The sequence below is a fragment of the Diadema antillarum genome, unplaced genomic scaffold (assembly GCF_040938485.1).
Source record: "Diadema antillarum isolate AM-2024a unplaced genomic scaffold, OU_Dant_1.0 seq00000015_RagTag, whole genome shotgun sequence".
Taxonomy (NCBI): domain Eukaryota; kingdom Metazoa; phylum Echinodermata; class Echinoidea; order Diadematoida; family Diadematidae; genus Diadema; species Diadema antillarum.
The window spans coordinates 1091986-1105520 of NW_027271135.1; the positions used below are offsets into that span (position 1 = coordinate 1091986).

Genomic DNA, 13535 nt, shown 5'->3' on the forward strand with positions numbered 1-13535 from the left:
GAAAGGGTTACCCAAAACACAAAATGGTCTAAAAATAACCTGTCCATCTAACCGGTGCAGGCTTTCCCCCTCTGTCGACCCTCACTCGCTCCTCAAGATCGGAGAAGAGATCATCTAACTTTATAGTCTGCGGCTAATTGAAGGCATGTACATTGCTCCGATGAAATGTCCAATTTTATGCATTTTCTCTCTTTTTTTCCCTCTTTCATTGGCACTGTGCATCCCCTCTCCCTCTCTTTGATTCGCCCACTTTCTACCAGCCCCCTCCACTTGTCGAGGCAACATCGATCCTAGCGCCAGCTCGTTTCACTCTGCAAATTTACAATTTCGCCGACACACAGTGAGGAGAATGTGTGTATGCAGATAGCGTAACCTGAGATTTAGGCAGGTTTCTTTTTTTCCATCACGTCTTTCTGACACTTGTTTTGTTTTTTCTTCCCTCTCCATCTTGTCTTTGCAGGGTTCGATTCTGACTCTGAAAACGGTTTCGCCTTCGCCTGACAAGCTTCCATGAAACCAGACTTCGCCCAGGAATTATATCGAGTTCTCGGCGTTCGGCGGGCCTACCCTGGATCGCTGCCCAAGGGCTAATGGAGCAAATATTTTAGCCATGCTTTAATATTTACCCTACGTCGGGATATTTTCTTCGAAGGGTTGTTTGCGTGAATAGGAGATTCATTTTCGCTGAAGTCGAACGAGACAAGGCTACTTCTTATCGTAAACCGCTGAAACGCGGAAGCCATGCAATTGCTAAGCGGAATATTATTGGCTGTGCTGAAGAGAAGAGAGGAGGATGATATTACGCGCCACGGGTAGCCGATCGTTTTCAGTCGTCTGCTATTTCTACTCGGCCATCGACTTCGACTGCGTGGGAGAGAGAGAGAGAGAAAAAGAAGTTTGAGCTAATGTTGATATTATGACATGCCGAGATTTTCTTACGGAGCTACCTGCTGGAGACGAGCGGGGATTTCGTATACACCCTTAGTGAGTAGGCGCCGGTAAAGTGGCTGTGCGCTCAAGTGTGCAAACGGTGCTTTATAGAGGGGGAAGTTTTGGAGAACATAGCCGCGAGATGCGTGTGAAACCGAATGGGATTTACAGCGGGACAAAGAGCAAAGATTCAGAGTCCACCTTACGGGCTGCTCTGCGAGGAATGTCACTGGTGCTTATTGTTGTTGTTTGCTCAAGCACCTCTGGCTGTAAGCTATGAGCGCACGAGAATCCCCGTCGCAGGCCTCGCGTGAGGGTGCCGCTGCAAGTCGACGCAGTGCCAAGCCGCTCGCTGTCTTAGAGCACATGGGCGAGATCGCGGCAGTCTTCGAAAGCGGTGTTGAGCTAACGTCTGGCGTCACGACGAGGACAGATATTAGTGCTTCGAGTGTCAACGAGCAGCGAGGGAACGGTGGGGAGAGGAGAAGGCGATCTCGTAACGCCACGCGGACTAAAAATGGGGTTCCGTGCGAGCGAGAAGCGGCACAAGCGGATTTCGAGCTCCTGTCAAAATTCCACACCAAAACAGAATGCCGCGTGAACGACAATAACAACGCGAAGAAGACAAAAACGGAGTACGCAAAGAATTTCGAGTACTCGGGCAGACAGTCGGTACGAGGAGGAAGAACAGCCGCTAACATTTCGCCCTCGTTCGCCATGGCATCGTCAAGTCCGCATCATGTTATGGATTTATTTACCTCCACGCCAAGATCGATTCCAGACACGAGTAGTGCTAGCTTCGCAGCGGGCACGTATGACTCGGAGTCGAACGGGGGCGTGGCATTGGACGAGTTCGAGAGCGATGACCTCCGCCTTCGAGCGCGCGAGGCGGAGTTTACCGCCACCTTACAGCCACGATCTTTCGATGCCGCCATCTACGCCACCTACACCGACCTCTCCTCGCTAGGTGTGCTCGGTTCGTGTGACGATGATATAACATACTATGATGAAGGAGCCGACGAGGAGAGAAGCGAACAGAACGGAGACGACCACCGTTTGAATGGCTCGATGGGATCGAGAGAGAGCAGCACAGATCGAGTCAGTTTAGACCCACGACCCACCGATTCACGAAATCTCAATAAATCCCTTGAATCAATATTGAACGAAATTAGGCTAAGCGAGGTGAAATCTCGCCGAGAGAGCGGGGGAGGCTCAGGAACTGACCTCTCCCTTGAGAGATCTCGAAGCTTGGAAAATATTCGCATACATTCGTGCTTTGAGAGTCAGCCGCTGGAAGCCCGCGAGAGGAGCTCTCCTCATCGTGATTCGAACGGTTCACCCGATCGTGGCAGCGATAAAGAAACCACCTTTGACAGACTCACGGACGTATTATTGACTCTCGAAGCCGACACGACCGGTGAGGAATCGCGGGCATGCGAATCAGAGGCAGAGCGAGTCATCGCTCCTGTGGAAGAAAATGCTAATGCGAATAGAACACACAGCGAGGCGGAGGCCGATTCATTTGTACACACCGCGCTGTACACACAGCCGCAGCGCTCGTCTAATATTCACGTGAACCCGAATAATTATGATGAGGATGTGAGTTGCACGCGGTGCGAGCTCGTTATGGACGATGTAGTGAAGAGAGCGGACAGTGAAAGCACCTACTGCAGCCTTCCCACCGACTCAAAGCTAAATTCTAGCCCAGATTCAGGGCTTCAGCCACAGTCCAGCCAAGACTCTGTGACACAGCAAGATGAGGATTTGAAAAGGGGTACAAGCGAGGAAATTTTAGACAAAATGGAGACGAAAGGAGCGGGAGATGGAGCTGCGAGCGCTGACAAGGAGGATGTGGAATCGCTACGGAAGGAGATACGCGCCTGGGAGGAAAAATATGGCGACTTGGAGAAACGCGTGCGTGCTATGGATAACAGTGGAGGAGTGAGCTCGACGCCTAGCAAGGCTTCGGATGATGGGATGGGGGAGGGGAGCTTGCCGGAGCTACAGGCGAGGTTAACGGCCTCGGAGGCGTTGGTGTTGGAGCTTAGGGAGCAGAATGAGTGCTTTGCCGAGGAGATAGAGGAATTAAAGTTGGAGCTTGAAGAGGCAGCGGACCGAGTCCGAGAGGGGGACCTTGAGGAATACCGGGATCTCAAACACGAGCTTGACCAGGTAACCAAGGAATGGAGAATCCTCCAGTACCGGCTGAGGAAGGCCGATCGGAGGGTGGAGCAGGCCGAGCAGGAGCGATTAGAATGGGAGGAGAAGTGTCAGATCCTCATGATGCAGATGGACCAGATGCAGAAACAACAGATGCTTCAGGTAGGGGAGGGGGCAGGGGCGGGGTCGGGAGGGCTGGGCCCAGGGAGTGCTGGTTCTGGAGCGACAGGTGTTGGGGCAGGTGGAGGAGCCAGTGATAAAGCCTCATCGGCGGGAGGGAGCGGGTCGGAGGAGGAAGAGAAGACCACGGATAAGGAGATCCTTGGTCTTAAGCAGGAGCTCAAGATTGCCAAGGATGTATCGATCCGTCTCCACCAGGAGCTTGAGATGGTGGAGGAGAAGCGAGCCAGGACAGAGGAGGAGAACCAACTCCTTCGAAGGAAGCTGGTCGATTCAGAGGCCTCAAGGAAGGAATTCAAGCGGGACTTGGAGAAAACACGGCTAGAGGTATGTCAAACAACTTTCACAAAATATATTGTGACGTCATTTTATCTGTCCACAATCTTTCCAATCGCTAAAGCACGTGTGTTTATTTACCATTGTCTCAGTCCCTTTTTTACAGCATGTAGTTATGTTCCTCTACCTACAGTGCAACTCCACACGAATCGAATCATTCCACAGAGGCTCACCCTACACGACACCTCTCACAAAGTGAGATCGATAAATCTGTTGGTTCGACAATCATGTAGCTAATGATGCCTATATGGATTGTTTGGTGTGCATATTTACCACGACACTCTGTCATCAACAGAGAAAGTAACTCTTGCAACAGTTCACAATAGGTCGATAGAAAGAGGTGTGTCGCGTAATTCATATTCCACTCAAACAATTAAGCATGTCTGCGTATCATTGCTAAACAAACTATTACGACTGAATCAAATGAGTTTTACTTTTGTGAAAGGGTCTGCCTAGACCCACCTGAAGTATTTTTCAGTTGTACACTGTGTGCTCAAAGAGTGGGCCGAAAATCCGGCGATTTCATAAACCGTTTTATGACGGTAATTATAACTTACTTCCTGTGTTGACACATGTGTAGTTGAAGCCTCATTTCAGTCACATAAGTAGTTCTTGAGAATGACAAGAAGTACCTGCTCTTTGAACTGCCGCAAGCAATGTTAGAATGCTTGTTTACACTCTAAAAATGGCGCCATTTTGAATGCGAATACATTCATCATCTACCTGTGTAGCTGCTATGCTCGGACATGAGTGTTCAATCGTAATCGTCTGATCATAACAATCGCTGTGTGTGATGTACCGCCACGCTCAAACAAAATGCCTTGTGTACGCCAAAACCAAATTCCTCGCCAGAATTCACACCGGCAATTACACACACTGGTGAGCCTTTTCATAGGCTCATCCTCATCGAGTGTTTACTCAGGCCTTGATTTGAGAAAGGAGGTATACATTCAGAGAATGAGAGGAGAGAAAAAAAAGTTCGACCCCGTAAAGTTATTTGCCAATACTCTGCGTGACATAAATTGGAATAATTACTTGCCCTTTCCCAGGAGCGCCGGAATTGTTCTTTTGTAGACAGTTACGTCAGTACAGCACAAATGACGGAAACACTTTCTTGCTCTATACTTGATTGCAACACATACATAGATACATACATACATATATACATGTACATACATATATGCATACAGACATTCACACATACACACTTTAATTCATGCATTCGTACGTACATACATACACATAGTTATACATAAACGCATGATACACACGCGCACATGCATTCATATACACACACATACACGCTAACTCCATTCATCTCCATTAATGCAACATACATACATACATACATACATGCATGGTGATGCATGTGTCCCGTGTGAAAACCTAAAAAGATTTCATTTCAAGGATTAATCACTCAAATCTGTCTCTTTCGTTGCCATGGTACCTCATACGTTTTAGGCCATCCACGGAGCCCGTGAGAGTGTTTGTGTAAAGACATGGCTGCTAATGTGGGTAAGACGGAGTGACACGACAACCACATGAATTATGTCAGGGCATCATACCGTTTGTTGGAAGTGACATGACTATATTACATTCTTGTGAGACGAAGCCGTGGTTGCGGTATAAACGATGAAAAAGAGTTGCATTATAAAGGTGTGGGTATTTACCGCTATACCTGTTTGTATTGACTCTATTACACTGAACGTGCGCAATCTCTTGCGGTTGTCTGATGCACATGTTAATCATACCCGATGGGATAACGCCGCACGAATGACAGGATAAGACCTGAATGCACTTGGCGAATTTGTTGGCGGTAATGTCCCGTATTAGCCACGGGATGGCATCAGAAAAACATGCCAGCGCTCATTTACAGCGCCGCGATCACGCTTTATGCTTCGTCAGCCTACCGTACACATGTCGACGCTTAGGGTGTGAGTTAATACTACCAGACTTCGCTTTTCCAACCGTTTCCACTTGACCAGGATGACGTCACAAAAGTAGTAAATTAAAAGCGAATATTGGAAACTTATTTCGTCTGAACTGAGCTATGTTCGACATTATTTGGGCGTCCACTTTTAGAGACAAAAATTACTAATTTACATGTTAATATCTCTCCAGCACTGAGCCTTAAGCTGCTGCTTATTGGCTTTGTGCTTTCTGCACACCACAAGTTTTTAATCAGTCGCATTTTGATCCACGCTGAATGCAAATTAGGAAAGCGTGTGGAGGCAGAATATTGCGTCGGTATTATGATGACGTTAGCTATAATGTTAATGGTCATCGTGGGATTCGAGTACGCATACCCGAGAGAGATTAGCGTGTGTATCTGTTTGCCACGGCTTGAAATGTACATAATTCTCTAGAGCAAATTACCGTATGGCCACCACGAAAGTATTCACAATGCAGACATTTGAACACGAATGTGTAGATACGTTTTTACCAGACCGGACTTGAATACTAAGCAACCATAAAACCCAATGCGATTTTAATCTAATATTACATCAAACTTGCTGTTTTACCAAAGAATCGACAAGAAAAATGTAGTAGATACAGCGGACATTAACTTCTCTCAGATAAAAGCAATGGATGTGTAACGACATCCATCTCAGTCCCATGCACTAATATTAAGATTAGTTCAAGCAAGAATTTACACCTCAACGTCTGCAGGATATATTCCTGCGTCAAGACAGATATTTCTGTGTTTGTGATCATGACATATTGGTTTGCCAATTCTATGATTACCGTATTTCGGTAAATTGTTGATATTTTTTTGGTAATTCTTCTTTATAGAGAGGAAATCACACTATTTTCCCGCAAAAAAAAAAAAAAAACATGGTAGGTTACCCCGAGCTCCACACGGAAGTGAAATGGAGTGGGCCCAAGTTCAATTTTCACTACCAATTGCTCTCACTTTAGAACATGCATGACCTTTGAAACCGGAGATATTCACTTCGAATACTATAGTATCTTGATACAGTGCTCCAGGCAAATAGCTTTATTTCTGTGCACTGGCTCTAAATATAACTCGGTAATGAAAGAGATGTTGAGCAAGGGGTGAAGTATCATAACTCATCGGCCTGACTTGACCCTTTAAAGTTCATGCATGTGTAATGAATACGCGCCATAACAGGCGAAGCTAATTTCGAGCGGATTTGTCGAATTTTTATTCTTTTTCATTGTTTCAGCCAAGGGGAGTACCTCGGTTGCGGTGCATTAATCACGGTTATAGCTAGTCCAGGGCGGTGACGCACCCTGTGAAATACAACTCGTATATGTCTCTCTGTGATGACACTACGGCTTAGTAGTCTTGACTCAGTAGACCCCAGAAATAATTCGCTGAAATGTATTATTATACTCCTAGTTTGAAAGTGGATATCTCTCTTATGGAGGATATAATACAGTAAGGATATACAGGGAGGTTATAATCGACACTTTCATGACCATTGCTTACAATGAATAGAACTGCCACATCCATCACCAATACCAACACGCACACTACCCCTGCCAAATGCACTAGCGCTTATATCTTGATTATACCCATCACTCGCAACATCAGGCAAACTGATACAACTATATCACCAGCAACATAATAAAGCACCATTATCACAACCCCTAAGGCCAGCAGTAATACTATCGCCATCGATAATGACACTATCACACCACATAATATCACATTTTTACCTTATTAACCATCTCCACCACCGCTACCAATTATTCCATCACCACCGTGCACGACAGTATCAGAACTTCAATCTCCACCACCAAATATCGCTATGACATATCTTCCTCCTAATGTTTCCCTCCTCCCCCCCCCCCCCCACGGCCTTCGACTTGGTCAAGTCAATTTCGTAAACAAACAAACAAACAAGCAAATTAAAAGAAAACAATGCTATCGGTGTTTAGGACAAAATCATTATCTTGGTTTGAAGTGGATTCCTTGTAATGATGTGCGCTCTTGTGCCCCAAAGCTTAACAATAACAAACAAACAAACAAACAAACAAACAAACAAGCAAACTAAAAAACTAATGTTTTCAGTGTTTATGACAAAATCATTGTCTTGATTTGAAATGGATTCCTTGCAATACTGTGCGCTCTTGTGCCCAAAGACTTAACAATAACAACATTCTTTTTTAAAATTCAAAACGTAAAAAAAAAAAATCGACTGAATAGAATAAATTGTCATAAATACAATTGTTCATTTTAACTCGACTGTTTTGGACTATTCGTTGCGACTACATGTTGAAGGGGGCACTCGTATCACACCTCGCTCATTCGCCCAACTCGTGTAATTGATTGAGTTAGCCTGATAAGGCGGTGTCAACGATACCCCCGCACTTTTCATGTCATCGCAGCGGACATCTGTACCTTATTGAAATTGGAAGCACTGAAGAGGAACTCTGATCTATGTACAGCTTGGTTTAACTCTTTTTATGCCAGTAAGTCCAATGTGCCCAGATTTTACAGACGTACCTATTGACAGGAAACTTATGTGACACCAAGAGGTTTAAAGCGAGACTGGACCAAGGTGTGAGTTAGTTTTGATGAGAAAGAATACCGTATAGAATGAACAGAGTAATAAACATTTGACTGCAATCTGAAAAAACAACAACAACAGCACCAACAACAAAATGCGTTATAGAGGGAATGTAATTTTCATTTTATACATTTGCAAAACGTTTATGTTAAGGTTACAATCATAGGTAATACATTAGATGAAAGAAGCATATCATCTGATCACCTCTTAACTGTATCATCGTTTGGCATACAAGTATATTAGAGGAAATCATTTCAACACTTAATAGATAATATTTGAACGACGACTTCTACTGTCGGTAAAAAAATGGTAATTTTCTAAATGCTTTCAATATTTTGTAATTAACTAATTCGATTTGTATAATTTAATGAATCAAAGCTGTTTTAAGAGGAGAAATTTTGTTTGGTAGAGTGCAATTTTCTTGCACTTTTGTCTGATGAGCAAATTGTCTAAATACCTTTTGAGGCAATGGATACAACTGAGACTAATGTTTATTTGAATGAAAACAAGAACAATTTTCTAACGTTCACTGTCTTTTCCCTAAATAATATCAAATGTTGCTAACATAACAAAAGATAATCCCAGCTCCAATTTAATATGGTTACAGTCAATAACCAACATTAGTGCATAGTCATGTATATCACAATGCCCTCACAAACACACAATAGTGTGGTGGTATATGGCATATGACATGATGAGATAAAGTGACATAATCGTAATAGAAAAGTAAATGCTTGTACACATAATACGATGCAGTATGTTTTCAAATGATAATAGATTTAAATGCGATATTAAATATATTGCCCTTGTACGTCGGATGAAAGCTCTAAATCATGCAGTATTACACGTCATGAATCGCTCCATAGCTCTATAGACGTGCTCGATGCCGTCAGGAGGAGTAAATTGGTGTCATTATTAAAAGCTAACAGCTGGCAAACTAATAGTCCGCCACACTATGAACCTGACATATGTCTGTCCGACCCATCCGTGATGCTAAAAATACACGCCATGCCCACTGGCCAGTATTATGATTTGCGGATTTAGCCAGTGAGGGGAATGGACAGGGAACTCTGGTATGTTGGCGATGTGGAAGTGTACGTGGTGTCGTGGAGACGACATCAATTTACTACGTCATAACCAACGACCTTTGACCTTCTACCTGACTAATCTGCACTCATCATTATAACAGTGTTATACTGTTCATCATCATCCCAATGTACTTTGCAATGATAGCGACAGCAAGCTTCGTATACTGTAATCAATACTGTGAAATGCATAAACAAGTATGCTAATGAAATTATTTTTTTTAAGGGGGAAATTATACATGATAATATCGATATCTTGTATTGCATTTTTGTCCTCGTTTAGAAAGAAATCGCGCAACAAATTGTATTGTAATTTCGTGAACTGATTTTTTTTAATTTTTTTTATTTATTTGTTGTTGTTTTTTACATTCTCTCAGTGCACGTTATAATACACTTACTTTACGTAGTTGCCCTACTCGGATAAGAATCTTATACAGTATGTGGCGTTGCCACAATACATTAATATTTAGATCAACCTCTTCTCGTGTAATGCAGATGTTTAGGTGCCTATAATATCTTCAGTAGTAATAGTAATTTATGACTTGATCAAAACAATGTGGCCTGATACAAAAGACTAGATGAATGAGGGATGACACGAATTTGACAAACTCTGACTCCATTCTTGGGATGAGTCTAACAGGAGCGGGCGTGCATCAGATCAGTGCACGTTAATGCGGCAAGAAATCGGAACGTGCAGGTCAGGTAGGCCTACTGATTCAGTATTAACCCCCCCCCCCCCCCCCCCGTATTAAAAGGAAGACAGATAGGTCGGATGATTATGGTAGATAGATGGAAAACAATTAGGTTAAAATATTTACAGATAGATTCCGCAAAACTATGAATGAATTTATACAGAAAGATGTGTGATAAACAGATAGATAAGATAGGTGGGTATAGATAGATAAAGAGACAGATTCACTGTACACACATACATAGATAAACACATACATGGAGACAAAATACGTAGATAGCTACAGAAAAAAAATTAATGGCATAAACTATTATAGAGAAGAAAATAGACAAGTAGAATATGTTTTGTGTACGGAAGAAAATGAATATAGGGTGTATGAATACATTATACGCGTGTAAAACAGTAAACGAGCAAGAGAGAAGGGTGGGGGATCTTGATGAAACGTTTGAATAACAGTTGAATATTTATTCTGTAATGTATGCATTTCATAATTATGGAGATTTTTGGTGCATGAGCGATGTGTTTGCTATTGACCGGAAATACACATTTAGTTTCACGCAGTAAGACCACGTGATAGCTTTACCGAGTATGGCGCGTTTGCAGAGAAATTTGAGATTACCGGATGGGGGAAAATGCACTTGTTTTCAAGACACGAGAATTAGGGATCTAGCTAATCTTCGTCCGCTATGAATAGACCCACTTCATGTCATATCATCATGATATTTTTTTTTTTGAAATTCACCACGAAAGCAGAGGATTTTCTCCCCTCTTTTTAATCATAATTAAATTCATTCCGTTTGAGCAATAATATTAGGGATGTGAGATAGTGATCGTGTCATCCTATTGCTGTCTTGTGATCTGATTTCTTGATACGCTTTAATATTCCCTTGCTCAGCGGTGGCGGCCATTTTGAATCCAACACGTCATAAACGTGACAGGGATCAATGAGCGCGATCAACCAAGCACCTCCAATGAAAAAAAAAGTCAATAAATCTTCGGACATCAGCTTGTCCACGTTCTAAGACTTTTAAAAGACCATGCTAATAATATCACCAGCGATCACTACTTTGCACATAAGTCTGTTATTGACCTGCAAAATATCGTCGCCGATTTGTTTTCTTTTTTTTTAAACTGAATTAAATCTTTGCGTCAGATCAAAGTTTTAATGACTAAGCAATGATAGGTTTTCCAGGAAAAGAATTTAACATCATCTCACTCATCTTATTCACATTGGTGATTGCAACGGTAATCGGTCAAAACGTGTGAAACTTTCAAATGCCATAATTTTAACAGTTTTTGTTCAATGTTTTTTATGTTTTTATGTTAAAGAATTTTACATTTTCAATAAAGACACCTTGAATACAGAATAAAGTTCTACTGCTAGGATGTCTTAGTGAGTTAGAATAAAATATTTTTTGATAGTATTCCTAACACCGAAATTGCATCTACTTCGGCGAAATTCTGAGCGATATCCCTGTGAGAGCTAGCGGGTTAATGACAGTGGTGATCCAAATAACAGGATGATCCCCTTGCACCAACGGCTTCCGCCAGATATCCGCCCCTTCCTGGCCGATATGCAATTAACTCTGTATCACCTTTAAGCACTGCTTGGGATGTTTTTCAGCAAATTTTGACATGCTATCGTTTTCAAAACATGACCGCGATGGGTATGTAAATAGATGGAAATATTATGAAGATGATCCCTCATCGAGGAAGGAAAGAGTGTGCTTAGAATGACAAATTTGTGTCGTAGAACGAAAAAGAACAGAAATCTTTTCCTATCGTATCGTGACAGACAAGATAAAGGTGTCGAATCCTGCTTTTCCCGGTCTCTGGTGATGATATTATCACTATTAATTGTCATTATTATTCAAGAACGAATGAATGGAGGAAGGAAGAAATAAATGAGGAAATAAATCAATAAATAAAGGCATAGATAAGTAAAGAGATGAATAAATAAATGAGTAAAGAAATGAATGAATGGATAAATGTCAAATACAGATTCATAAAGCATTAAAGGAATGGATGAGTGTTAACTATTGTGTATGAGCTGACATCTCCGAATTACCTAGGGGAAACTATCGACATACACCATTATATTCATGCGTTAAGGATTGTGCGTAATATTTTCGAGAAAAACACACACACATATATTACACAAGAAACTCTCCCAACAAACAAACATGCAAACAGACCACACATGATGCCATGAGCATAACAAGCTCGTCTCATGTACTTCCGTGAGATCAGCTGATTAGAAACATGTCCTTGCCATGAATGTTGTGACGGACATTAGTCCAATCTGGATCAAACGTGCCTTAAAGATGTCTCAAGGTGATATGGAAGTGACACTTGAATAGAACTCTTATTTCTATTTTTCCAAGATAGGGTCATCTAGCTTAACCGAGAAGGAAAAAAGAAATGACTAGAAATGAGCCAAGTGCTGGGCTGATGTCTAAGTATTCTTCAAATTCAGCCAGTTTCTCAGTCTTTGTGATTAGAACTTAAACCCGGTACGAGACAGGTGTACTGATGTGGAAATTAGGGCCTGATGTCATTATAGGCTAATCCGTTATCAAGGTTTAGGATTTAACGGGAACTCACCCCTGCTAGGTCGCACTCACTAGAACAGCGTGAAAAACACGAATTCTTGTACCCTGCAACACAATGTATTATGACTATTATACGTGGATATTCCTTCAATGTCTTCGTAACAATACACGTCCTAATAGACGTCTCGAGGCATTATCTTTTCCATTCTTCTGTTCAAGCTGATTCAGTTCAAGGGTACATGATGCCATAAAATCCGACTGCGCCTGATGTCCTTATTTGTAAATCTCACAGCATGCGCATAGATTCAATGACAGTGCCCATGTTTGCTTTTTCTCACGCATTATGAGTTTGACTACCGGTACCAATTGTATTTAGCTATAGTATTCTTATTTCCCGAGACGATGTTTCATTGTATAAAACTACAGTCCATAAACATGTGTCGCCATTACAAAGGGAATGGTAGGATGTTTAAAAAAGTGGAACACGTTGCTCAACATTTTTGGGGTGTGCTGGAATGTTGAAAGGTGAAAAAGGCAACTTTATACAAGTGCGAGGGCAGGAAATCAAATGATTAATTTATTGAATTAATGATGTCTAAGGAATTTTAAATCTAATTTTGGCACTTTTCTTTTTCTTCATCTGACACCGATGTTTACGTGTTGGTTAGGGATAGCTGCTGGCTGAAAGCAGATTGGGAAGGTAGTCTGGCGTGTTTGGCCCAAAGTTGTAACTTGCTCTGTCCACATCCTACCTTGTGCAGATCAATTATTTCTGTTTCCATCTGTTTATTTATATATATATATATATATATATTATATATATATATATATATATATATATATATATATATATATATATATATTTATCTATTCATTCATTTATTTATTTATTTATTTATGTATTTACTTACTAATTTATTCATTCGTTCATTCAATTACTTTTTTACTTATTTTCTTCACCTTTTACTCCTTTTTCGTCTGCTTTTTTCATTGTTTCTACCACTTTCCGCAGCCAAAAGGGCTGCCACTATTATTATTACCATTCGTAACAGTATAAAGAGCA

General features: G+C 41.7%; 1 protein-coding gene across 1 annotated transcript in view; it reads left to right on the forward strand.

Annotated features, from left to right (window-relative positions):
• The window catches only part of LOC139725116 (uncharacterized), a 194898-nt gene that overhangs the window by 39662 nt on the left and 141701 nt on the right, over positions 1-13535 (forward strand). The window contains exon 2 of the mRNA XM_071636202.1: positions 461-3597. Within this exon, the coding sequence (XP_071492303.1) occupies positions 1207-3597 (2391 nt within the window). The 5' untranslated portion in view covers positions 461-1206. The remainder of the gene's footprint in view (positions 1-460; positions 3598-13535) is intronic.